At 40.9% G+C, this 27,635-nt stretch overlaps 3 protein-coding genes across 8 annotated transcripts in view; 2 read left to right on the top strand and 1 right to left on the bottom strand.

Annotated features, from left to right (window-relative positions):
- Positions 1 to 9,320, top strand: part of EIF2AK2 (eukaryotic translation initiation factor 2 alpha kinase 2) — a 42,770-nt gene extending 33,450 nt beyond the window's left edge. Inside the window, exons 14-16 of the mRNA XM_084625225.1 lie at positions 565 to 663; positions 5,300 to 5,362; positions 5,463 to 9,320. Coding sequence (XP_084481351.1) covers positions 565 to 663; positions 5,300 to 5,362; positions 5,463 to 5,588 — 288 coding nt within the window. The 3' untranslated portion in view covers positions 5,589 to 9,320. The remainder of the gene's footprint in view (positions 1 to 564; positions 664 to 5,299; positions 5,363 to 5,462) is intronic.
- A 1,243-nt stretch (positions 9,321 to 10,563) lies between these two features.
- Positions 10,564 to 20,796, bottom strand: GPATCH11 (G-patch domain containing 11). 3 transcript variants are annotated; one of them, XM_084623752.1, is made up of 9 exons: positions 20,689 to 20,796; positions 18,802 to 18,885; positions 16,698 to 16,924; positions 15,693 to 15,734; positions 15,492 to 15,612; positions 14,772 to 14,862; positions 12,788 to 12,910; positions 11,969 to 12,050; positions 10,564 to 11,465 (listed from the first exon to the last, which is right to left on the bottom strand). In XM_084623752.1, exons 2-9 carry the CDS (start codon positions 18,849 to 18,851, stop codon positions 11,410 to 11,412), a joined length of 792 nt encoding a protein of 263 aa, XP_084479878.1. In that variant the 5' UTR covers positions 18,852 to 18,885; positions 20,689 to 20,796; the 3' UTR covers positions 10,564 to 11,409. The 3 variants fall into 3 exon arrangements, with proteins under 3 accessions (XP_084479878.1, XP_084479880.1, XP_084479879.1); XM_084623754.1 differs by having other exon boundaries at positions 12,806 to 12,910; XM_084623753.1 differs by lacking the exon at positions 20,689 to 20,796 and adding an exon at positions 20,077 to 20,186.
- HEATR5B (HEAT repeat containing 5B) overlaps positions 20,754 to 27,635 on the top strand; it is a 93,900-nt gene continuing 87,018 nt past the window's right edge. For 2 of the 4 annotated variants that reach the window (XM_084623751.1, XM_084623748.1), the window contains exons 1-3: positions 21,224 to 21,358; positions 25,600 to 25,768; positions 26,780 to 26,991. In XM_084623751.1, the coding sequence (XP_084479877.1) occupies positions 25,643 to 25,768; positions 26,780 to 26,991 (338 nt within the window). In that variant the 5' untranslated portion in view covers positions 21,224 to 21,358; positions 25,600 to 25,642. Of the gene's footprint in view, positions 20,853 to 21,223; positions 21,359 to 24,296; positions 24,317 to 25,599; positions 25,769 to 26,779; positions 26,992 to 27,635 lie in introns of those variants that run through there. The other 2 variants (XM_084623749.1, XM_084623750.1) reach the window with 2 other exon arrangements.

Below are 27,635 nucleotides of genomic sequence, written 5' to 3'. Positions count from 1 at the left end.
TTTTTTTTTTTTTTTTTAAACTGGAAAATCTGAAGCAAATTGCACAAGTCAGTTGTGAAATGAGGTGATCCTCTCTCATTGATACTGTCTTACGTTACAAAGTTTGAAGTCAGTGGGAGCTGTGGGTGATCAGCAATTTTGAAAATCAGGCCACTAATTTAGGTACCGAAATGTGAATTTGGGTAACTTTAGGCATCCATTATTGAAAATCTTGGCCTTAGAATCTCTGTGTCTGATTCCCTATCTGGAAGGGGGAATCAATTACTTATCCTACGTATGTGGGACTATGGATGCTTTAAAGTCTGTATATTTCATTTTACTTAACAGTAAATATTATCTCTGTTTCACAGATGGGGCATCTTTGGCACAGAGATTTAAGGACTTGTATGAGGGCCTGGTGGTCCCAATCATGCCGTCCTAAGGCAAAACTCCCATTGACTTCATAGGGATTTTAGCTTGTATAAATACTGCAGAATTGAATTGTATGAAAACACTTCAATTATGATACTTTTTAGACCTAAAAGGCATGTCTGGTATATGCTATTTTTATTGTAATCACCACAGGCTGGAGACAAATATGGACAGGAAGTGGATATATTTGCACTAGGATTAATTCTCTTTGAAATTCTTTGGATATTTTCCACTGATGCTGAAAAATTTCAGGTAAGTAATCTTAAATTATTAATGAAAAATAGGTCAGAAGAAAACTATATAAGGCAAAATATGACTTGACGTATTACTTGTATATTATGTAGTGTTCCTTATTGCCCCATATGTCTGGAATACCTTCCTTATACCAGTACATCAGGTGTTCATCCTCTCTTCATTCTTGTCCTTCCTGAAAATTCATTTCAGTGAGGCCCACATATTCATATTACTTTTGTGAATAAAAGCTGTCTTCAAAATTTAAAACAAAAATTACCCTAGCACCATTCACTTGTCAATGTGTTTTGGTGCTCTCTGTTTGTCACCTCTGTGTAGTCTTTCATTTTATTTAAAGTGAATTTTGTAATCTGGTACTACACCACCCTGGGATCAGCTCTGGCACCTACAGTTTCAATCTTAACAGAGTGAAAGTCACCTTTGCTACTTGCTTCAGATTTAGAGTCTCTAGGAACACATAAAGACCAAGGGTAGTGACCACACAGACATTCACGAGTACAAGATCTAGTCTGTTTTACAAGTTTTATTAAAGTTTCAGTTAAAGTTTTGAATACCCAAGCATACAGAAATTCTTTCCAAACCTACGCACAAGTTACAAATATAGTTCGATTCACATCCTTAACAAGTGTTAGGGTCTGATAGGTCTCTCATGAATTGATTATTAGTAGAGGGATGGTTCCTGCTGGAGTTTCCCATAGGAAGCTCAATTTTCCTAATCTAGGCACCCTTTTTTATAATGTAATTCTGACTATACCTCATTAGCATTTCTGCACATCAAGCACCCTGCGGTTAGGGCATGTGTTAGCAAAACGTGATTACTGGGTATCTTGTAAGCAAAAAATTACTTTTACTGTTAATTTTTTGCAATATCACCCACTGGTACATCTTTTCCCGTAATCTTAGGGCATCGGGTTATTCTTCGGTCACTTAGTTATATCAGCATTTCTTAATTTGATGGCCTAGTATGGGTAAGCTAAAATCTTACAGGCCTCAGCCTGTAGGCCTTGCGTTTCCACCCTACTTACTTTTACCCGGTACAATTCCTCTAAATACTGATCAATCTTATACTTCTATAATCCTACAAATTAACTCTAATTAACATACAATGAATATATATGACATTGATTAATCATAACATCACACAATAAATGAACAATAAACTAAAATCATTGGCTACATCTGCTATCTGTTGCATCCAATGAAGTGAGCTGTAGCTCACAAAAGCTTATGCTCAAATAAATTTGTTAGTCTCTAAGGTGCCACAAGTACTCCTTGTCTATTTGCTATCTAGTCTGTCAGACAGCTCTGCTGTCTAGTACAGCAAACTTAATCTCCATCAGAGACGGGAAGAGAGAGCAAGCGATATGAATTGAGATACTTATGTGGCCCTCAGCACTATGGTATCTGAGTGTATCATTATTTATCCTCACAAAAACCCTGTGAGGTAAAGAAATATTGTGTTATTTTACAGGTGTGCAACTGAAGTACAGCGAGATTAAGACCCTGATCCTCCAAATACTTAACAACGTGTTTCAGAGTAGCAGCCGTGTTAGTCTGTATCTGCAAAAAGAACAGGAGTACTTGTGGCACCTTAGAGACTAACAAATTTATTTGAGCATAAGCTTTCATGGGCTAAAACCCACTTCATCGGATGCATGCAGTGGAAAATACAGTAGGAAGATACACACACACACACACACACACACAGAATGTGAAACAATGGGTGTTATCATACACACTATAACGAGAGTGATCAGTTAAGGTGAGCTATTACCAGCAGGAGAGAAAAATAACCTTTTGTAGTGATAATCAAGATGGGCCATTTCCAGCAGTTGACAAGAATGTGTGAGGAACAGTAGGGAAAAAGATAAACATGGGGAAATAGTTTTACTTTGTGTAATGACACGTCCACTCCCAGTCTTTATTCAAGCCTAATTTAATGTTGTCCAGTTGCAAATTAATTCCAATTCAGCAGTCTCTCCAACGAGAGACTGCTGGTCACCCGATTACAGACCTAAAAGTCACAATATTACAACAAAAAAACTTCAAAAACAGACTCCAACGAGAGACTGCTGAATTGGAATTAATTTGAAAACTGGACACCATTACATTAGGCTTAAGTAAAGACTGGGAGTAGACGTGTCATTACACAAAGTAAAAGTATTTCCCCATGTTTATTTTTCCCCCCTACTGTTCCTCACACGTTCTTGTCAACTGCTGGAAATGGCCCATCTTGATTATCACTACAAAAGGTTATTTTTCTCTCCTGCTGGTAATAGCTCACATTAATGAGAGTGATGATAACATCCATTGTTTCATGTTCTCTGTGTGTGTGTGTGTGTGTGTGTGTGTGTATATATATATATTATAATCTTCCCACTGTATTTTCCACTGCATGCATCCGATTAAGTCAGTTTTAGCCCACGAAAGCTTATGCTCAAATAAATTTGTTAGTTTCTAAGGTGCCACAAGTACTCCTGTTCTTTTAACCATGTGTGTAACTTTATGCTAGGGCTGGGTTGTAAAGGGTATATATATATTTTTTTTTAAATGAGAAATTAAAAAAAAAATCTTAAAAAAATTTTTTTCCATGGGAAAAAAACAAGTTGCTTTTGTCAAACTGAATTTTTTTTCAACGTTCAAAAAGCAAGAAAATGTTAGAATTTAGGTGTTTTGCTTGATTTTCACTATCTCTTCTCTCCCTTTATCCTCCAAAAGGGTAAGAATAAGGGAGGGGAGAAAAAAGAGAAGATAAGAGAGAACCCCCCGCAAAAAAACACTTGTTCAAAAATTAAACAAGTTTTTATTTGAAACAAATTGTTTCACTTTTTGTTTAAAAAAATGATTTTTGAAATCAATATTGCTGCCAACATTTTTTGCCCTTTTTTTAAATTTTAATTAAAAAGACATTTTTCATCAGTAAACCTTTTTTACCGGCTCTACTTTATGCACATGAGTAGTCTTATTGAAGTGTATGGTATTACTCAGGTGCATAAACTTACACATGTGTTTCAGTCTTTTCAGGATTGGGGCCTTGCGCAAAGTCACACAGTAAGTCTGTGGCAGAGACAGAAATTGAACCTGGAGCTACATCCCAGTCCAGTGCCTAACTATAAAACTATCCTCCTGTCCTGTAAAATATATATTGCATTTACCCGCATGGGACTGAAGCACTCTGCAGCTAGTAACCTACACACCCTGCTTTGTACTCTTGATGTCTGGGATGCTTTTTGGCTGGATTTGCTGACAGGTCAAATTACATTGAGGGGAGGGGAAAAGGGAAATGGCTAGTCTGATACGTGCTATACTAAATCTCTGGGGTACCTTATTTTGCAGCCCTCATTCTGGCAAAACTTCCTTTTGAAGTCAGTGAGAGTTTTGCTCAAGTAAGGACCATAGGAATTGGTCAACAGGCATGTGTCTGATGACCAAAACAGAGGTTTCTGTCTTTGCCTTCAGCATTATTTTTTAAAATTAGACCTCTGGTGCTACCTTTATCCTTTTTGCTGTAATGCTTGTCCTCTTGATTTAGTTGGGGATTGGTCCTGCTTTGAGCAGGGGATTGGACTAGATGACCTCCTGAGGTCCCTTCCAACCCTGATATTCTGTGATTCTCTTTCCCCTGCCTTCCTAATGCTGGTCACCTTCCTCTGTTATGTCTTGTCTTCAGTGACAGGCTTTTTGGGGCAGGGAGCATAGCTAAAATTTTCAAACCTGAAAACTGTGCCTGAAATTAAGCTCTTAAATCCATATATGAACACCTAACTAGATGTGATCTGATTTTTCAAAGGTACAAAGCACCTGCCACTGTTACTGACTTAATTTAGAGTGAGGGTTGCTCAGCATCTTTGAAAATTAGGCCACTTCTGTTTATGTACCTAAATACGTATTTAGGAGCATAATTTTAGGCACCTGGGTTTAAAAATGTTGGTCATTGTGACTTAGCACTGATTATTTAAAAGTGACTTAAAAAGGTGTTTTTGAATTTTTCTAATGGCATTCATGGTGTGTGTGTAACATAAGTCCTCCACGTTATGTTTTATATTTTCTGTGAGATAGTAACCATAAAGCCCATGGACATATTAATCACAGACTGTAATCTGAGTCTGAGATTTTTTTTCTTTCCTGCCTACCTCCCTTCCCTGTCTTGCATTCTCTGAAACACTGTAGCAATGTTAAAAGTAAAGATTGTGTGTGTGGTGGGGGGAATGCTATTTGCATCCCCTTGTCTCACAAGTAGCAATGATGCCCGCAGGGGCAGAGTTAAAGTCCTCTCCTGTAGATTTTTCCACGGGGTTTGGGATGCAGAACTACTGGTTTTTTTAAATTGACAGTGAGAACCAGGGATTTGACAAAAATGAGGCAGAAGCAGGTCTTCATGGACCTTGAGGCTCATAAGGTGAAAAAGTCGTCAAACTCAAAGCTTTACAGAACACTTTTAAAAACACCTTACAGCCAAATTGAAAGCTTTCAGATACTTCCTTTGACAAATGCTGTCTTCTGAAGACTCGCTCTCTCCCTATCACTACATTTTGTGATTATTTTGTTTTCATACTTTGTGTGGTTCAATTGCAGAGCTTCAAAATGTAGTCAATGAAAATATCATACTAAAAAAATTATTTGGTGTCGTTTTTAGGAGTGGCACAAAATAAGAGAATGTGTACTTCCAGAGGAGTTCAGCAAGAAATTTCCGGCAGAGGTACAGTATAACACATTATTTCATCTATTTCCTCATTATTCATGTTCAGAATTTTATTTCCTCTAATATATACTGTACCTTGTTTGTTTGTTTTTTACAGAAACACATAATTGAGCAATTGCTCTCAAAAGACGTTGCAAAGAGACCTTCGGCATCTGGTGTACTGGAGCTTTTGAAGTTTGTTGCTAAAAAGAATCCAGATACAAAGAACATACATACGTGTTAGGCACCCTGTTTAAAGGAACAGCATAAGCTCTGTTTTGGTCTAGAATTTGACTCCCCCCCGCCCCCCTTAAAATTGCTGAAATGTGACAAACGTATTTGGAATCTTAGGTTCAATCCTATTGTCCTGCACAAAACTTGGCTTTACATGGGGATCTCTGCAGGGATTGGGGGAATGAAAGCCTCTTGTGATCCAGAGCATCAGTATAAATTTCTGCTTTATACCCCATAGTCTGGAGCCTTGTGCCCCTGCCCTTTCTCACCTCTGGGCAGGTGGTGGGTGTCGTGTTTTACAGGTGGATCAGCAGTCATGGACCCATAGTTATGTTCATCCTTGGCTGACGAGGGAACCACTGTGCAGTATTACCCCATGGTACTTCATGGGGTGGAGAGGTCCGTCTACAGTCTGCCCCTGCTGTACAACAGAACGTCAGCAGGTCCAGTGCTTATTTCCATAAGTATGAAGGAGGCAGGATTTGACCTTTTATACTTAAGTTTGCTGCTGCCTGCTGTTTTAAATCTTTTGCTCTCTCCCAGCAGTAACCATTTATTTTTATGTCACCTAGAAATATTGTGGCTTTTTTGCAGTAGGAAATTTTAGGAAAAATTGCCACTTCTGGCTGTATGGGTGGGAGTGCTAGGGCTAGGTTCACAAGAGGGACTTGGGTGCCTAGTGTAGCAGTTAGGCACCTAAGTCCAACATTTAGGCATCTCTTGTACTCACAAAATCACTGCTCAGCTGCCATCTAACCTTGTAGGCCCCTAAAGTCCCAAGGTGACTAAGTTTCTACTGGTGAAGTCCCAGAGGCTCCCAACTTTTCGTGGCTGGACATGGTCACTCAGGATGTGGGAAACCTGGGGTCAAATCTCTACTCTGCTGGGTCCTTCCACCTCCCAGGAGAGTATCCAAACCACTGGTTTCAATCTCTTGTTGAAGCCGCTCTACTTTGTATTAGCTAATGAAATATTCATAGGGCCAGAGAAAGAATTTGAGTGACTCTAGTGGTTAGATCAGTCACCTGGGAGGTAGGAAACTCAAGTTCAAGTCCCTTCTCCACATCAGGCAGTGTAGAGATTTGACCCCAGATCTCCTACATCCTGTGTGAGGGCTCTAAGTGCTGTGCTATGGGGTGATCTTCCTTTGTGGTTTTTCATGAAAAATAATTGACCTGGCATAGGTGCCTAAGTCCAGGAGAAAGGTGTGAATCCCAAGTGGAGATAGGTGTCTCCCTCTAGTTGGGACTTAAGCATTCAACTCCCTTAAGCCCCTGGGAGGCCACAAACAGCTTTCAGGGGGTCCACCAAGCAGGGCCAGTGTTAGACTCGCTGGGGCCCCAGGGCAGAAAGCTGAAGCCCCACCATATGGGGCTGAAGCCTGGGGCCGAAGCCTGGGACCCAGAGCCGATAACATGGGGCTGAAGCTGAAGCCTGAGCAATGTAGCTCTGCAGGGACCTTTGTGGTATGGGGCTCCAGGCAATTGCCCTGCTTGCTATCCCCTAATGCCGGCTCTGGCTTTTATATGCGGAAAACAAGTTATTGTGGTACAAGTGGGCCGTGGAGTTTTTATAGCATGTTGTGGGGGCATCAGAAAGAAAAAGGTTGAGAATCCCTGGCATAGGCCATATCCCTCTCCACAGCATTTCCACCTAAGCTAGGTAGGCTCAGTGGACTGGCTTTTGTGAATCCCATTCTAACTCTCCCCATGCATTGTACATTGTGCCTAACTCAGGACTGTGAATTCCACTAAAAGGCAGGGCACCTACAAGTCCCCTTTGTGACTATATAGCCTCTTGTGTAGAGAAGGTTCATCTGTCTTTATTACTGTCTGACAGTATGGGAAAATAGCTGAAGTTTTCTCTAGACAAGGTCTGTGTTGTGTGCTCTTCAGTGGCCGATTGGTATCTACATATAATTAGCAATAGCTAATATGCTTGTTGCTGGCACATAGACCAAAATATCTGTTAAAGCACTTTTGAAGTTGATTTTTATTACATTAGTATAATGAATTTCACTTCACTTAAAGACACCAGACAAGTTAATGTTTGCCAAATGGAAAATGATTAAATTTGGTAAAAAAGCATTAGAAATGTTATACATATTTGAAGATTGCAAGCTTTTTGGGCTTTTTGTCTTTATACCTGAATGTTAAATTATTAACAAATTGCTGGTGCTGTATAAATAATGCTAATACAATGAGGGTGTTTCAAACAATGAAGAATTTAAAAATATTTAGGCTCTTAAAGAATGGGTCCCTTTGAGAATTAAAGCTCAGTTTAACGATTCACTTTATAGAAACCAGGTGTCACAATGAGTCAACACAGCAGTTTTCAAACTTTTTGAGCTGAGCCTCCCTTTGAGTTACAATTTTTGGTTATGCCCCCCAAACCCAGACAAAAGGAGGCGAGTCGGGGTAGAGGTGGTACTTCCTCCTCAAGCCCCGCCACTTGCCTTCTCCCCCTCTCCCAAATGTTCCTCTACACCTCCACAGTTTGAAAACTGAATTAACACGTAAGATCTAGTTTTTGTCTTTTGAAGATTGGGATTTGTCTCTGAAATGTAAATCCACATCCTGCCCAAGTCAGCTGTGTCAATTGCTTGGGCTCCACAATGTTCCCTCAGTAGCAGCCTCATAGTAATTATGTGGTCTCCAATCTCTGTCTACTTCCCAGGAGAAGAGTCTGTGACACCACCTCACTCTCCAACTATATATACCACATGGAGACAGGGACGCTGGAACAGTTTGTATAATGGGGTTCTTGAGAGCTATTGAACCAAACTGTAAACTCTGTATATGATGGAAACCACTTCAAGCCAGGGCGTGCTGCAGCACTCCCAAGTTCCAGCACCTATGCATGGAGATGAGTTGTGGTGAGGCAGGTGCCACAGACAAAGTAGTTGTGGAGGGAAGGGAGAGTGCTATCAGTAAGAGGCCAAGGGACCTTCAGATTAAGGAAACAATCTCCAATAAGTTGTGGAGAGGGAGAGTGACCCCAGTAAATACCATCCCCTCCCTGCACTCCCAATCTTTTTCTCTCTTCCCCCAGGATACCAACCCTGTCCTATAAGATCAAGGAGTTCAGTTGAGTCTTTAACATTGGGTTGCATAGTTCAAGCACTTTAGATTTTTGGCGGGCATGTTTTAATAGTAAAGCCCTGGCTGTGCTTATAAAGAGCAGTTGGAGGTAGGAATCAGGTTGTTACAGGCATTTTTAACGCTTTCATCATAGCAACATGTCAGTGCCAAAGGGTAACATAATCATTCCTTAAAAGCTGTTTGTAGAAATTAAGGCCCCAGTCTTGCAGTGAGAAGAGATCTGCCTGCTGATATCCTTGTGCCTTTGTAGGAATCCATTGGTCCACTTACAGACCTCATTGCAAAAACAGGGCCCAAATTTACAATGTTAGGTTTGTAGATAAAGTACTATTTTGATTCTTAGAAACAGTGGATAAATTCACAATTTTTGTTCTTATACTGATCAAGTATTAGAATGAATAGTATGCCTGAAAAAAAAACCCCAGCCACTGCAGGATAGCAGATGTGTTCTTAAGTCTGTGCTCTCTGAAGTAGGGAAATTTTGGTGCTGGCCTGCTATCCAGTGTTCAATTTTATATAAATTCTAAACTTGTGGTGCATTCTTCTGTAACAAATGAGAATACATGTAAGCTTTGCTCATTCGTTTTGAGGTGACTGTAAGTGTTTGCTGCTTCCCCATTAAAACAAATGTTTGAAATCTTCCTTTTTGGACAAATTCCTCTTTCCTAATGACTCAAGATGCCAGTGAGAGTATATCCTAGCCCAGAGAAAAGCCACCTAATTGGATTTCCTTTCCTCTCAGGGAAAGTTCTGTAATATTCATCTGTGACAGGGTATACCAGACCTTCTGAGGCCATCTGCTGAAGGTCTTGTGGCCCTGCCACACCCCGTCCCAGAAAAGGGCAGTGGAAAGGATCCTCCGAGCTGCCTAGAGTGGCTGTGTGCGACACAGCCAATCAGGACCCAGCAGGTCCGATAAGATGAACCTGCAGGGCAAGAGTGGGTTCATTCCCTTGCTGGAGCTGGAGGAGTGTGGATGGTGTGTAACTGGCTGAGGGAGCTGCAGGATCTGGGACAGGGCAGTGCTGCCACAAGCCGGGGAGAGTGAGAAGGGTGAAGATGGCAATGGGGCCAAGGGGAAGCGGACCAGGGAATTAGAGCAGTGGCCCGACTTAGATGAGGGACACAGTGGATGGCTGCTCTCAATAGGGTCCCTGGGCTGGGACCCAGAGTAGTGGGTTGGCCTGGGTCCCCCCCCCCCCCATTAGCCACTGGTCAAAGTGGCCTGGATGTTGAAGCACCCCAGAGCGGGAACTGAACTGCAGTAGCCTAGCTGGAGAGCTGTGGTCAGAAAGGCCCTATGAGGGTGAAGAGTCTTCAGAGAGAAAGCCCTCATACCAGGGTTGGGGGACTACTGGATTGATTGTGAGCCGAGCCCAGGGAGGGCTAAAGAGATATTCCAACCAAGGGATACTGGGATAGACCCCTCTTGGACTGTTTTTTCTGGAGGGGGTTTGTTTGCCTACACATTCAGACACGTGAGACTTGGCCGGAGGGCTGAGTCACCGCAGACCTACCACAAACAGAGAGAGCACATGCACTCAGCCAAGGGGGTGCTTGTGAGACGTGAATGTGCCCTGTTACAACATCTTACTGGCATGGAATAACTAAGAGGTCCTCTGCCACTTGCCCATTAAACTTCAAGATTTACAACAGTAAAGTCTCTGTTCACCACAACTGATGGGTAGGTGGTTGTCTCAGTCCAACTCTATGATGTGTCTAACACAAGCTGCTGCCTGCCTTACAGTAAAAGCTAATTCTTCTAGTTCAGCTCCTTTTTCTGTCAGCATTATGGATTTACTTCTACTAGCAGTTGCTGCTCATAGACAATGCTGCCACTGTTCAGTAGGTATTGATTGAATGGAACCAAGTTGGACAAAAAGATAGTTACAAAAAGCTGTTTAATTATGAACAAAACACTTTAAAAATACCCGCTAAATTGATGAAATTTAGAGTTTCTATGCAAACATCCACATTTACATTAAGCAACAGTGATTGATACAAGGTCAGACCATTTTCAACCATCAGCATTCACGTCTGGCTGATTATGTTGACAAAAATAAACTTAAGATTCAAATCAGACATCCTCATGGAGGACGCATGTTAAATGACTTGTCTAACACTGTATACTATAAAGACTTAACCAATATTCACTGTCAACTGATTATCTTCTATTCCATGCTTTATGTTATGTGGGAAACGAAGGGCAGTGTTTATTTCCCCAACGAAGCCTTTAAAATGTTGGTTACAAAGTCAAGTACTGTCCATTTCCAATCTCCATCCGTTCACAATCTCTCTCACACACAAATTTAGCAGTCTGAACCTAGGTACCTCCAACTGGAGGCGTACAGAAATAATAAACCATAACAATTTGGTGCAGTTAGCTGCCTGTCCTCTGAGGTGCAAGACTGGAATTGCAGAGATAGTACCAACTAGTTTTTAGTTTGGTAGAAACCTGCAAAACTCCTGCCTCAACCTAAATTATTTTGCATTAAGTACATATGTAAATTTGTAATTCCTATTAAATAGTGAGTTCAATGACTAGCTTCACTTTAAAAAAAATCCAAAATCTACAAATGCTTCTGTGCTTTCAAAAGTGTGTGCTCTGAATCTTTCAATATGTCTTTCCACCTGTGTACTTGTGTGAATTCTTGATGTCCCATGGAGATACTTTAAAATACTGCTGTGAATCAACAATATTTTTCCAGCGTTCCTTTTATTATAAAGATTTTAGTCATGATCTGCTGAACTATCTCCAGGGCAGTTTGAAGATAAATCTGCAGCCTCTACAGTATAAAGGAAAATAAGATTAATATTTCAGGTATGTGAAGAAAAGATCTATAATCTTCCAAATCTTATTTAAAATAAGAGAGGGGTGGGGAGTCAGAAGAAAAGTGATGTGCTAATCTAACACTGGAGAAACAACACAAACAGATTAAGTTAATTCCAAATGGGGTTGTAGGTTGAAGTTCTTATAAACTTATAAAATAGAAAAGTGATGCTCAGGTGGGATTGATGAGGGATGTCTCAGAGGAGAATGTTACCAATTTGGCCACAAAATATTGATTCAGAGCCCATTATTGACCGTTCACTAGTCCTGGAACCCAAGAGAAGAGAAATGACTGAATTCAACCAATATATACAAAAGTTACTTCCAAGGATATCATTAGTGGCACTGGCCTCCATGGGAGTTTTGCTGGGGTAAAGAATGAATAAATAAGAATTGCAGGATACGGCTCCAAATACATAACCAAAGGAAAATTATATCCAAGATGGATTTAACTCTTACCCTCATAGGCTGTTCCACACCAGATACAATAAAGATGCTCTTCTCTTAAATAGGCAGTCAGGATTTGTAACTTCTCTATTACCTGTATATATACATACAGAGAAATATATTTTATAGCTTTGAGAAGGAATTACAATCACAGTCCTGGATGAGCCCCTGGGGTACACTGTCTTCCCTGCTAATCAATAGTTCTGTGGCTCAAAAGGGCTCGCTAAGAAAAGATCACACGATACTGCAATCAAAAACATGGAAACCTTAGTACACTGTAACTGATACTACAGCCCAAGTCTCCAAATTGTGGCTTGTGGTGCACCGATGATCTATGGAGAACTAGCTGGTGAAAGGACGTTGGCTTGTTCTTTATTTTCACCTACTAAACAACTAAAAATATCCTACTTCAATTGAATGATGTTCCTGATAGGATTCTTTTTATCACCCACCTCCGCCACAGACTGAACTCATTAGAATAACACCACTGGTGGGTTCTTGGGCATAAAGGACATAATTTTCAAAACTGACTGTTTTGAGGGCCCTGATTTTTAGAGGCAATTACTCAGCATCTTCTGAAAACTAGACCCATCAAGTGTAAAATTGGGCACCTAAAAATAAGACACCCAAAATCACTACTCTTTTGAAAATTTTGGCCCAAAGGTGAGGTAGTGCTATTTAATTTTGCTCTTTTACTCCAAATCAGTACAATCATGCTTTATACTCCACCTAATATTATTGCAAAATCACTTTGCAAGGCAGAAAGAGAGACCACTTAGAACTTTAATACACACATACATGTTTTACAAATAAAGACCGCTTCATACTAACTTCTGTTTCAGCACTCACACTTAAGTCTGAACCTTTGTATTCATCCTTTTCTTCCTCCTCTTGATCTTTTTCTTCTTGCTCAGGTTCTGTCCAGTACCAAATCTCCTTGGGAACGTTAATATCCTTAAAAATAAAAAAAAATTACAAGCAAAGTTCTCTCTGTCGCTATAGGTTTCTCCAGCAGATGCCTGATGAATGCAGTTTATAATGGGACAAGTATCACTTTATAAACTTTGTTATAAAGTATGATCTTGAGACACTGAAGCTTCAAGAACAGAACTGATCGAATTTAGATCACATTGGACCACAGCAAGGATTATCTGTGGGTTTGTTGCTTTTTAAAAACAAATTTAAAGTTTTTATTAAAATAAACTTTTGTGCCAGATATGCTAGTAAAGTTCAAGACTGCACAGCAAACTATTCTTGTTTCTTTTGTCACTGGTTCTCTTTATTGCCCATGTCCACTTTCAGAAGGCTCTTTTTATGACTTTACAGTTCAAAATCCTGAGTCTGCACATGCCCATCATTGTGAAGCTCCTCCCTCACCTAGGATGGCAGGTGAGCAGCCTCCTCTGAGCCAGACTGAGAAGCCTGACACAAGCTACCACGAGACATAAAAATAGTAAATGGTTAGTAAGGTGGAAGAGGCCTTCTAGCTGATATCTGAAGTATCCTTAAAAAGCTTACACACCAAAATGAATTCACATGGAACATATTTCTTGTCTCTAAGCCCAAGGATGTAACTTCTGTCGCATATAAGCTCTATTAGACCATGGGACACAGGCTCTCGCAGTGCAGCATTCCCCCAGGCTGGCTACTAGCAAGCTGGCAATAGGCACACACCAACTCCTAAGCCCTCTGAGGATACGCTTGGTGTGTCCAGCATCTGTTCCACTGGACATTCACATAATTCCCAGATCCTCTGCTCCCAAAGGAACAGTCCACCCCTGCTTGCCAGTTATACTTTAGATCACAGCACTGCTTAAGATACAACACTTAGATTTGTTTACAGAGAAAATATAAGTTTATTTAACAAAGATTCAAATCATAGCATGCAGAAATATTGGAAACAAAGGGTTACATACAAAATAAAATCATAACACAGGTACCAGAGCCTAAACTTAATTAACAAGACACGCCCTTCTTTAATTAAGTTTAGCTCACCCCAAAGTCTTCCCAGTGTTTTTCAGCAAAGCCTGGCTGTCATCCTTTTTTCATAAGGCAAACACATGGTCAACTTACTTCCTAGATGAAGGATAATTGGGTTACCTCTGCACCCCCAGATATAGTTCCACCAATCCACTGTCTTTACTTGTAAAAAGGGTAATCCCCCATACCTTGTTTTTTTCCTGTCTAGAATCTCCCCCTGGAGACTTTGCAATCACTTGATTAGTATTTTTTTCAGACTGTAGATAGGCATTCATTGTGAAGTACACATCACTCAATCTGCATATAGCCAGTCAGCCAGAAAAGTTTCTTGTTTGAAAGAAACTTGTTTAACACCTTTTGGTGACCAGCTCCAAGTCAGAAACTGTAAAAACATCATTTTCAGTGTGTGTGTATATATATACACACACATACACACCATAAGAACATCATTTTCTGTGTGTGTGTATATACACACACACGTAACTCCTTACATATTATCCATCAATAAATTTCATAATGATCATGATGACCAGTGTGACACAAGCTTTCAGTAGAGATCTTGCATTACATCCTTTGGTGAACTAGGATGTAGATACTAGACCCATGGGATCCCTGTAACCCTTATGCACCCTGTGCCCTCTGCCAGTTGGCACCAGGAGGTCCCCGGGTAACACAGGGCATCTCAGGGCATTGCCACTTCAGTCCAGTAACACCCCATATTATACAAAACTGTTAAGAAGTGAAATAATATTGTTGTACATGAAGACTGACGAATTTGTAGCCAGCTCTAAACTATAAACCATCCTTCCACACCAAAGCAGCGTATTAGCCTTACCTTTTGTGTGTCTAATTGCTGACAGGCCCGCTGGCTTTTTCTAAGGTCCCCTTCTATCTTACGTTCTTCTTGTTTGCTTTTGAATCTCATTCTGTCAATAAAAAAGTTGCTAGCTACAATCAACAGGCAGATAACAAATTCACATATTATAGGCAAGAACTTATTGTAACATAAAGAGTTGAGATTTTGGACACACCATAGTTCCCCACAACATTTGTAACTCTGCTCCTTTGTACAGGCATACAGTTCTCTGATAGGATCAGAGAAGGCCATCCTAAACAGGACCATGCTGAAGCTTAAGAATTGTAAATTTATAATTGTAAAGTTATATGTACGTATGTGTCTTCCTTGAGGAGGCTACATTTAAATAGTTTTTAAAACAGATTTCTGGTTTAAATTGCACCCTCTAATAAATGGCAATATATACATTATTTTGTCTGTCCCCGAGCATTGCTAATGTTCATAGTAATTAAGGGGCACAGCAGAGGGAATTTATGTATTTTTGTTTTCTTGTGTAAAACCATTTTTTCTTTTAAAATAATTGGCAATTACTCTCCTCAGGGCCCACTCATCACACAAACGTTATTCAGAATTGATAAGACATTTTGATGATAGTCAAACCTGAGGCAGCTAGTACCACTTTAAGATAAGTGTGAAACCGGGATCCTTTATTACATTACCTGAAAATGTTTACAATAACATGAAAATAAATCATTTTACCTAAACTGATCTGCAGCCTCTTCATCTGCTTGTTTTTTCATATGAATCTTTTTTCTGTAGTTTTCTAGCCTTTCTTCTGCTTTCCGCTTTTGTAATTCTTCATGACCAAGCCCACCTCTGCCTGTTTAAGTTCAAAACACTGTTGTGAGCAGCTGAGAGACTGTGAACTCCAACTAATTATAAGAGGTAAATATTACACACCTGTTTTAATGTTCAGAGGAATAGGCTCAACAATGCCTTCTCCTGTAGGAAAAAAGAGCAGACAGCTTATGAAGTTAGGTCTCTCCCCAAATCATAAACACAGTCGATCCAAGTATACATAAGATTTTGCCACTGAACAATTGGTTTTTATGTTTTTTTTTGTTTTTTTTTTTTTAACAGATGGATAAATCAAGCATCACGGTGCACTGACAATGGACTGGCGGATCAGGCATTCCTTATTTTCTCCGTTGAATTGTAGTGTTGCTATGTGCTTCATTCAGGCTGCTGCCCTACGCACCAAAGAAGGATGGCTTAATTTGATAGGCATAACATATTAGTAATTAATAATAATCATTAATAATACACTGCACCCTTCTGTAGCATCTTTCATATGAGAATCTTCACACACTTTACAAACATTCACTAACTAAGCATCAGTGTGCCCTCACTATTCACTCATAGAATGCAACATTTATTCATCCCCTAGTGATTTACTCTGGATAGATCCCAGATGATATTTTTGCTTCACTAGGGCTCTGTGTAGAAGGACTTAGTGTCTATGTGCACAGATCCCTTTCCAGAATCAAGCTGTAAATTTGTGCAGATTGGAAATAGGTTCTTTAATATTAAAAATTACTTGCTTGGAAGGAACACCAAAATCAAAAGGCTATGCCCTGCTCCAGCTAGTAAGATTCTTGTAAACTATCATCCACATCTGAAATACCATTTAGTTAGTAGCAGTACTGTTTCTTTCTCCTCCAATTCCCCCATATCCCTCACCCTTTTTATTTCAGAGATTTTAAGGGCTTGCTCTCACGTTCTGTGCTTTCTTCTGCTGTGCCAAGGTGGCAGTTAAGAACTACGCTAACAGACAGGAGTTCTTACAGAGGTATTCATTTAATTCATCGAGAGATAGGTGGAATGGTATTAGTAACAGGTACCCTTTTAAACCCACATTTTGAAAAATGGGCATACATCTAAATTCTTAGAAGTTAACAAACTTACCACTCTTGCCAAGGGCCTGCCCACTTTTGTACCCCATCTTTTGGAGCAAAGCAAAGCCTTTGTTTTCATTTCCTAAAGCACTTTTCAACACAGTGTCACGTCTCTCTCTTTCCTCTTCTTTTAGGCTCTTTTGTCTGTTTTTCTGGTTAGCTTCTCTCTGCTTTTCTTCTTTTTGAATAGCTTCTTTCACATGCCTCACCATTGGCAATCCTGGCCTGACATCCTGTCTAAGGGAAAAAATAAGTATTAATACTGTCTTTTTTTTTTATTAAGAGGCAATAAATGTTTAATGGCAGCATAATCCATTACAATGAAATGGCGAGGACATAGAGCAGCTTTGGATAAGCAACCTCTAGTGCAGGGGTAATCAATTATTTTTTGTCAAGGTCCAAATTTCATCATCAAATTTATTTTTGTCAAGGTCCAAACTCCAGAGAAAATATATAGCTACCACTTGAGAATGGGGAGTGACTTTAAGACTGGGGAGGCCTAAATTGAAAATCTTAAGCTCTGATTTCTCCATATCTTTGAATCACTGCACTTCCATTCTAATACCAAATTTTTCAATTGCTTGTAATGGACTCAAAAATTATCTTTTGGGCCAAAACTTCTAATTCATACTCTCTGTTTGTGGTAGAAATTTGAATACAATTCATTGTGCTGTTTGAACTATAAATGTGTGAAACCCTTAAGAAAACAGGTCAATATTACCGTAATTTTTTTCACTCTGAAAACTCAGAAATAACTTTGTTCTAAAATGGTGGCTGCTCATAATCCATGGAAAACATAACTTTGATTTTTCTGATGTATGACTAAAATGTCAAATATAACGTGCATTAAACTCCCTTAAAAAAGAAATTAAATTATTTCCTCTATAACAATGTCCCTACAGCTGAAGGTCAGACATTTAATGGAGAACCTGAAACCTACTCAATTAAACTAAAAAAAGGTTAAAAGTAGTTTCAGCTACACTACTTGTTGCTTAATCCCTCCTACTAATTCTTGTAGCTTTACCACATCTTGCAAACACACATGCTTCACTCGAGTAAACCTTTAAATGACTTTTAAGAATGACAATAATTGTATTACCTATTCTGTAATATAATTGCAAATAGAGACTATGTGTAAACTTTTAACACACAGTCAAAATGGTGTTTCCATCTGGATGCTCTCCCATCCCTACAGAACTTATCTTTTCCCATTCTCTTCTCTGCAATGCAACTGACATATCAAAGGGGATCCCATACAGCTCAATGCAAGTGTTTGGTTGCATCTTACAGAAATGCTCTTGCCTGTACAATAACTAACCAGTTTAAAAGATTAGCTCTTAAGGAAAGAATCCTTTGAAAGAGTTATTTATCCTGCCTGCTAGACTACTATACAGCTCAGATGAATTCTTTCTTGTTTAGGATCTCAGGATACTCTGTTGATGCTGAGAAATGGCAGTTACCAGAAGAGTTTCATTGGCAGCTAATCTTGCCTCATTTCCATTTCCACCTGGACATATGTCTCTACAACAGAACTGGTGAAGACTTGTAAGGAATACAGTGCTCCTCAACTTTCCACCTTAGCCACATACAAATAATTTATATTTTGGAGGACAGGCATAGTAAATGCAAAAAAAAAAAAAAAAGTACAGAGGGGGAGAGGCCCAATTTTTTTGAAGTAATTAGTGATCTGAGGTGCCTTGAATTTTTGGTGCCCAACCTGAGACACCTTAAAGGGTCCTCCTGATTTTCAGAAGGTACTGAGCAAAGGTACAGTCTCTGAAAACCAGGCCCTTTAAGATGGCATCCAATATTTAAATGGCAGCATCCAATATCAATAGCCACTTTTGAAAAATTAGGCCTAAATTTTCAATTTGGCCAAAATACTGCTTGCTCTACTCATTTGAATCATCCCATTGAAATCTCTCAGTGACTTGGGTGAGAATGAAAAGAGGATTTGGCCCTTAATGAGATACCTGGAAATTGACAGAATGGTTGATTCAGAGATGACAGGCTCTTCATAAACACTATGGAAAAACTCAGTGAGTAAATCCCCAAAATGATCAGTATTGTTACTGGATGTAGATGTGTATGATCTACTTAGGCAAGCTACTTACTGCACATTAATAAAAGAATCAGACATATAGTCGTCGTCTTCTTCTTCCATGTTTAATATGTGTACCCTGTTCAGATCCTCTTACCTATAATGAATGAAGATATTTTATTGCACATTTTACCTTTTTAAAATGAATGGAATTGAAATAAGAAGACTGTTTTTGGGCTGAGATAAACTCACGGGTTCAGGTTTGCTATATTCAGTACTGGACAAGTGCCAAAAAACAGTACTAGACTGAGGGACTGACAGCAGTTTTATCATTTGATATTTTGGGAATTACCAGGGGTAGAAATGAATGTTTCAGTTATCATCCTTGATCTCGTCTCTTGCTCAGTATAGTTCTATGGCAGCCTCACCTTGGGGACTATTGTTACTTTAGCAGGGTTACACCTCAGCTAGGAAAAAAAAAGACTACTATGTCAGTTGCTCTGATAATGCACTTGTCTAGATTTAACTTGACCCTCTTTTTCCTCGATATCCACACTTGGTATTTTTGGCATAATTTTCTTCTGTGGTTGCCCAAATTGTCTACAATTCAAAAAGCTTTTCTCCTCTTTAATTTTAAATACTTCTTGAGCTAAATAAATACCACAGGACAAATGGGTGAATCTGTATCTTTTATGAGGTTTTAAACATCATCAGAGCATTACAATTTCTTTGTCCACATTTTTTCTGCCAGGATTGGCATCCAGGGCACTGAAAAACTAGGCATCAGACAATTCACTATTTAATCAAGTTTAGGCTCCCGTTAATGTTCTCACTTTGTTCGGATTTTGTGAATTTAGGCAAAACTATCTTGAACTTTCTGCACCATCACCATGGAGATGACCCATTTGGTAGATCATCTAACCTGGCAGTTACGCCCACATTTTTTAATCTCAACATTTCTTTAAACCATTCAAGCTCACAAGGCAAATGGATGTTTTTTTATTGAAGCATATGATATAAAATAAAAAGGAATATCCATCCATCTTAATCTTGAATTCCCTAGAAAATTTCCCTAATAAATTAAATATATTTTTGTATTCTTACAGGGTCTTGATACTGCAAATACTTAGGCAGGTGCTTAACTTACTACACTGAGGAGTCCCACTGAAATCAAAATTTACAAAAAGTGTCACTTAAGTAAAATTAAATACAATTTAATTAAATTAGAAGTTGGTGCAATAAAAGATACTAGCTTGCCTATCTCGTCTAAGTAAAATTACAGACACATTTTTTGAAGGAGGCGGGAGGAGGAGGGCTAAAGCATGAGGTCAACATTTTCCATTTTTACCACAAACACAAGACATTTTTGCAGAATTCCAGCTATGAAGATCTGGAAGTTATAACCCGCAGAGTCCGAAAATCAGGCAAAAAATAAAGCCAGTCTGATGTTCAGTGACTGCTGCTTTGCTTCATATCTTAAGAGTTTACAAGCCCCAATTACTACCTGCACAACCAGCCTCCACCACCAAAACCTCCCAGTATCTCCAGCCACTCCACCCCAAAACCTCCTAGCATTCCCACTCACCCCCCCTCAACACCCCCAGCCACCCCACCCCAAAACCTCCTAGCATTCTCACTCCCCCCCTCAGCACCCCCAGCCACTCCACCCCAAAACCTCCTAGCATTCCCACTCACCCCCCCATAGCACCGCCAGCCACCCCACCCCAAAACCTCCCAGCACCCCCAGCCACCCCTCAGCACCCCCAGCCCAAAACCTCCCAGCATCCCCCCGCCACCCCTCAGCACCCCCAGCCACCCCACCCCAAAACCTCCCAGCATCCCCCCACCACCCCTCAGCACCCCCAGCCACCCCACCCCAAAACCTCCTAGCATTCCCACTCACCCCCCCTCAGCACCCCCACCCCAAAACCTCCCAGCATCCCCCCGGGCGGCCTCTCACCCCCCGCTCTCTCTCTGGGGCTCGGTCCTGCGCACTCTCTGCTCCGGCGCTTCCTGGGAGCCGGGCTGCGCCTGCGCCCGACCCGGCTCTTCCTGCCGCCGGGGGGAGTCTCGGTGCGCTGCTGAGAGGGGCCCGTCGGGCTCTGCTGGGGCCGCCGCTGGCGGGTGAGTGCGGGCCCGGGGGGCTCGGCGGCACCCGGGGAGCTGCTCGGAGGGGAAGCGGCCCGGGGGCAGGAAGACGCTGCCGGGAAGGGGGTCGCCGGCGGAGCCGCCCACCCCCGGCGGCCAGAAATCCTGCCCCGAGCCCCGGGGAGCCTGAGGCGGGCCTGGCCGGTGCCAGTGACAGAGGCGGGGCGCGTTTGCGAGCCTGGCCCTGCGTGCGGGGCTCGCCGAGAGCCCGGCCTGGTGGCAGGGCTCCAGCAGCGGCTGGCGATGAAACTCACCAGACCTGGCAACACCGGAGCTGGCGGTTCCCAACGGGTGGAGTGGCCCTGCCGAGGTGGCATATGGTGCCATGGGGCTGGGGTGATGGACCTGGACGGTAGCATGGCTCCGCAGCAGTGTTTTGTGGCCTGTGTGTGTTGTATCCTAGGATCTGTGGTTTCCAGGGCTTGTACCTCCATATTCAGGATGAAGGCTGCTGCATCATACCACTCCATAAGCAACAATTGGTGTGTTGAGTGAACTGACAAACCTGTATTAATTAGGGCAGGGGATATATTTTTATATATTGAATGGTATGGAGCACCACGTTGGGACTAAATAATAATAAATAAGATTTATTCCTGGGTGTTTCCATGGCCCCTATCTCTGTAGTATCTGAGGGTACAAATGTTAATGAATTTATCCTCATATCACCCCTGTAAAGAAGTATAATGCTTATTTTACAGGTGGGGAACCCAAAGCATAAGTACTGTGAGTGACTTGTTCAAGGGTCACTCAACAAGTTAGTGGCAGAGCTGGGAATAGAATTTGGATGTCCTTTTCCCCTCTCTGCTGTTCTAAAACTACCAGACAACGATCCCTCTTTCAACTATATACTGCTCTCAAATAATGCACATCCATTCAGAATGCTGCTGCAAAGATCATTTTCTTAGCCTGTTGCTTTGACCATGTCACCCCTCTCTCTGCATTCTCCCGCTAGTTCCCCCTTCTTTGTCACATCCAACATAAACTGCTTGTCTTCCTTTTCAAGGCTAGTTGCAGTCAATCCCCACCCTACCTATCATCTCTCATTTGCTGTCGAGCTGCCGATGCTTGTTTCTGATCAACCACGGTGCCGGCCTCCATTGCCTGCTTAATTGTTTGAAAACTTAACACCTCCATTGTTCCTCCTTTGCTGCCTCTCATGTTTGGGAGGAGCACCCTATGAACATTCACAAAGCCACTTCATTATCCACCTGCATATCCTTCCTCAAGAGTCTTCTCTGTTATGATGCCTACAAAAAAGCTTGACAAAAAGTAATTGTCAAACGGGAATCATAGGTCTGATGCTATTCATTATTTTTATCAATGATTGAGAAGTAAGTATAAAGTCGGTTAGGATAACATTAGCAGATGATACAAAGATTGGCAGAAGAGTAAATAATGAGGAGGACAGGTCAGTCATATAGTGTGATCCGAATTGTTTGATAAACTGGGCCCAGTCAAACAGAAGACATTTTAATACAGCTAAATGAAAAGTCATATACCTCTAAAATGAGGACAAGGAGTCCGATGGCACCTTAAAGACTAACAGATTTATTTGAGCATAAGCTTTCGTGGGTAAAAACCCCACTTCTTCAGATGCATGAGTGAAAATTACAGATGCAGACATAAATATGCTGACGTGTGAAGAGAAGGGAGTTACCTCACAAGTGGAGAATTAGTGTTGACAGGGCCAATTCGATTAGGGTGGATGTAGTCCACTCCCAAGAATAGATGAGGAGGTGTCAATTCCAGGAGAGGCAAAGCTGCTTTTGTAATGAGCCAGCCACTCCCAGTCCCTATTCAAGCCCAAATTAATGGTGTTAAATTTGTAAATGAATGTTAGTTCTGCTGTTTCTCTTTGAAGTCTGTTTCTGAAGTTTTTTTGTTCAAGTATAGCTACTTTCAAATCTGTTACAGAATGTCCAGGAAGATTGAAGTGTTCTCCTATTGGCTTTTGTATGTTACCATTCCTGATATCGGATTTGTGTCCATTTATTCTTTTACGTAGGGAATGTCTGGTTTGGCCAATGTACATGGCAGAGGGGCATTGCGGGCACATGATGGCATTTATAACATTAGTAGACGTGCAGATGAATGAGCCTCTGATGGTGTGGCTGATGTGGTTGGGTCCTTTGATGGTGTCGCTAGAGTAGATATGGGGACAGAGTAGGCAACGAGGTTTGCTACAGGGATTGGTTCCTGGTGTTTCTATGTTTCTATGGTGTTTCTATGGTGTGGTGTGTATTTGCTTCAGGTTGGGCGGCTGTCTGTAAGCGAGGACTGGCTTCCCAAGGTCTGGGCGAGTGAGGCATCGTTTTCCAGGATAGGTTGTAGATTGCTGATAATGTGCTGGAGAAGTTTTAGCTGGGGGCTGTACGTGATGGCCAGTGGTATTCTGTTATTTTCCTGGTTGGGCCTGTTCTGTAGTAGGTGATTTCTGGGTACCCATTTTGCTCTGTCAATCTGTTTCCTCACTTCCCCAGGTGGGTATTGTAGTTTTAAGAATGCTTGTTAAAGATCTTGTACGTGTTTGTCTCTGTCTGAGGGGTTGGAGCAAATTTGGTTGTATCTTAGGGCTTGGCTGTAGACAATGGATTGTGTGATGTGTGCTGGATGGAAGCTGGAGGCATGTAGGTAAGTATAGTGGTCAGTAGGTTTCCGGTATAGGGTGGTGTTTATGTGACCATCAATTATTTGCACTGTATGTGCCAGCAATGCCCCTCTGCCATGCACATTTCTTTCATTTAATTTCCCTGCTTTTTATCTTTAAGGAGAAAAAAAAAAAGGAGAAGGAAATAGGAGAAATAGAAAAGTAGGATCTGCAGAGTACTTCTCTCTGGGTTTATAAATTGTCTGGTATGTGGATGAAGTTACACTTGGTGAAATGCATGTTTCATACAACTATACTGCTCTAGTTCTATGAAACACAATTTATGGACTATGTACTTCGTGCAGGAGACCCCTTCAATTGGAAAGGGTAAAAGCTTCCTGGATCTCCTCACAAATCAAAGAGAAGATTCCCAGACTTCTTCACAAGGCCCCATGGAGTATTCTTCTCCATGGTATCCAGTATCTTGGAGAGGTTAAAGGGATAATCAAGATCATGGATGGGAAGGGAAGGGAAGTAGAGTCTCCTGACTGGTAACATTCTTTTTTTCTCTTTACGACTTTTTTACAAGGACCTCAACATTACTCTTTACCAGGCAGAAAAACCTCTGAAATCCTGAAGCTGCCTGTACTTTGTTTTTGACATTTAAGGACCCTATACATCAAATACACACAGAATCATAGAATATTAGGGTTGGAAGAGACCTCAGGAGGTCATCAAGTCCAATCCCCTGCTCAAAGCAGGACCAACACCAACTAAATCATCCCAGCCAAGACTTTGTCAAGCCGGGCCTTAAATACCTCTAAGGATGGAGATTCCACCACCTCCCTAGGTAACCCATTTCAGTGCTTCACCACCCTACTAGTGAAACAGTGTTTCCTCATATCAACCTAGACCTCCCGCACTGCAACTTGAGACCCTTGCTTCTTGTTCTGTCATCTGCCACCTGCCACCACTGAGAACAGCCTAGCTCCATTCTCTTCGGAACCCCCCTTCAGGTACTTGAAGGCTGCTATCAAATCACCCATTACTCTTCTCTTCTGCAGACTATATAAGCGCAGTTCCCTCAGCCTCTCCTCATAAGTCATGTGCCCCAGCCCCCTAATTATTTTCATTGCCCTCCGCTGAACTCTCTCCAATTTGTCCACATCCCTTCTGTACTGGGGAGACCAAAACTGGACGCAATGCTCCGGGTGTGGCCTGACCAGTGCCGAATAGAGGGGAATAATCACTTCCCTCGATCTGCTGGCAATGCTCCTACTAATACAGCCCAATATGTCCTTGGCCTTCTTAGCAACGAGGACACACTGCTGACTCTCATCCAGCTTCTCGTCCACTGTACTCCTCAGGTCCTTTTCTGCAGAACTGCTGCTTAGCCAGTCGATCCCCAGCCTGCAGTGATGCATGGGATTCTTCCTTCCTAAGTGCAGGACTCTACACTTGTCCTTGCTGAACCTCATCAGATTTATTTTGGCCCAATCCTCCAATTTGTCTAGGTCACTCTGGACCCTATCCTTACCCTCCAGCATATCTACCTCTCCCCCCATCTTAGTGTCATCTGCGAACTTACTTAGGGTGCAATTAATCCCATCATCCAGATCATTGATAAAGACGTTGAACAAAACATGCCTGTGCTTAATCTTAAACATGTGACTAGTCCCATTAGGTATGTCTACACAGCCCGAGCTAGTGAGCCTTGCAGCATGGGTTGACAGACTTGGGCATGTGCTAGACAGCTCTTTGAAGTTGTGGTTCGGTCTGGAACTCAGGCTGTGGAGCTCATCCCCCTTCCTAGGCTTCAGAGCTTGAGCACCAGCCCAAGTTGCAAGTTCAAAGAGCTGGCTACATACCTATTTTTAGAGCTCTAGCATGAACCCTGCAAGCCCAATTCTGTTAACCTAGGTTGAGAAGCTCACTGCTGCAGGCTGTATAGATGTACCCATTGACTTCTATGAAACTACTTAATTAAGCACAAGCATAAGTGTATGCAGAATTGGGGTTTGATACTGTAGTATGTATTTAAAATGCAGTTCTGCGCTGAAAACTAATTTGCATTGAATAAAAAAATTGTAACAGCTTTTTACTGCTTTACATTGTACATTAACTGTATTTTAGAGACAATACAGGAGTCTACAGTGAAGTCAGAGTTTAAATAAGGATGGAGCTGGCTCATAGTTTGTTGCTAAATGAAGAAGCTTTGGCTCAAATCACAGAAGCAAAGAGGCCGGTCTTTATTTTTGAGTGGTTGCGATTTCTGGATAAAGTGCTTGTAGCGGCCAACAAGGTAACTTTATTTCTCAATCTAAAAATGTCATGTTAATTTCATACTCCTGTAAAGGTACCAGATGGACATCCGTAACAGTGGCAGTAGGATCTGGGAGCCAACCTTCAGCGTGACTATAAGTAGGAAGTAGGCCCCTGTGTAAATCACGATTTCATGTAATGTACAGAAATCATGAAAATGCCTGCAACCATGATATATTTTTTTTAAAGGTAAAAGGAAAAATGTCCTACAAGAAAGTCTTTAATACTAAAAAAAAAAACCAAAAACAAACATTAGCTAGTCAATTTCAAGGACAGGATGAATTTTCCAAATAGTGTTAGTCAATTTCAAAGATGAAATGACACCTTGGTATTGATTGACATTACTTGTGAAATTCATTTTGTTCTTAAAATTGACTAATGATACTTGTAAAACGAATTCCATGCAAACGTCATAAAATTCAGTAATTTGCCATTTACAGTGTCCTGAATTTTCTAAAATAAAATAAATTGATTTACACTGCACCCTAACTAACTATAAGTGCATACATTTGGAAGTTTACATATCTTATAGTTTTGTAAATACCTGTGCTTATTATTTTGCTTGTTGTTACATGTGCTCAGTCTGAAATGATAGATTTACAAACTACAATACTCAGTAGGATCTACAGTTCTTCAGTAATATATATACCTTGGTAAGTTTAGCTCTTCTCTTCCAGTGCGGGACCTTTTAATGATGAGGAAAAAGAGGTGGAAAATGGCAAAGGAGGATAGTCCTTGGAGCTTAAAGGACCCTCTGTGAAGTAATAATGTATTAATAAATGATGATATATGATAGAAATAGTAAGAACTCAACAATAGCAACCACTTGTATATTTCCATTTAGCATTTGTATGTGCAGGTGTTGAGTATAATAGAGTATTTGAGATTGAAACATAAAACATCTCCCTCAAGGTTTATGGAAACTGGTAGAAATATTGAATTACATATGAATGGAAAGAATATAACAACATACATTTTGTTCCTTTAACAGACAGATGTCAAGGAAAAACAAAAGAAGCTTGTGGAACAGCTAACTGGACTCATCAGCAGTTCCCCTGGGCCACCCACACGTAAATTACTAGCGAAAAATCTTGCGGCTCTCTATAGCATTGGCGATACATTTCCTGTCTTTCAGACGCTTGATAAATGTAATGACATTATCAAGAATAAAGATGATACTGCTGCCTATTTACCGACCAAACTGTAAGTAAAATGTTGCCTTAAGAAGGGGGAATGTTTGTTATAAATAAAGTATTTCATATCTCTACATTAATCTGTGTGTGTATGTATTTGTGTATTATATACGTATGTATAGAATATAATAAAAATAAATGAGACCTAACAAGAGCAGGATTGGGAGTGTGGAGGGAAGGATTTAGAGCTAGCAAAGATTCATGTGGTTGTCTGGAGTTGAAGAGTCTTTCCTCCAGGTAAGGAAATGACTCCTACTGTGGGCTAATTTTTACATGTTTATGTTATCCAGAGGAAAGCTAATGCCTGACAGAATAACAAATGGACAAATTCCTTTACTTGGATTTTCTCAGATATTTACAGGCACATTCTGATCCCCAAATTAAAAGGTGCATGGAACCTTGCAGGCTGAACCCTAACATGGACTTTATATTTCAAGAGATAATTGTTAATGTTTGGCACTCTTCAGAAAGAGTGTTCACTGTTCGTTTGTATTCATCTACTGTAGCATACAGTGTGTGTCTCTTGAATAAGTAATCTCTGTGATCTGTGTGTGTTTAGCTTCAGCTCACATTTCAGGTATCCTAGCACAGTGTCAACCTTTTTGATAATAGCGACTGGCTTGCTGCCTTCCTAAACTGTGTCAGCGCGATCTC

This window comes from Lepidochelys olivacea, assembly GCF_965140295.1.
Source record: "Lepidochelys olivacea isolate rLepOli2 genome assembly, chromosome: 3".
Lineage (NCBI taxonomy): Eukaryota > Metazoa > Chordata > Testudines > Cheloniidae > Lepidochelys > Lepidochelys olivacea.
This window is presented reverse-complemented; position numbering and strand designations above follow the sequence as displayed.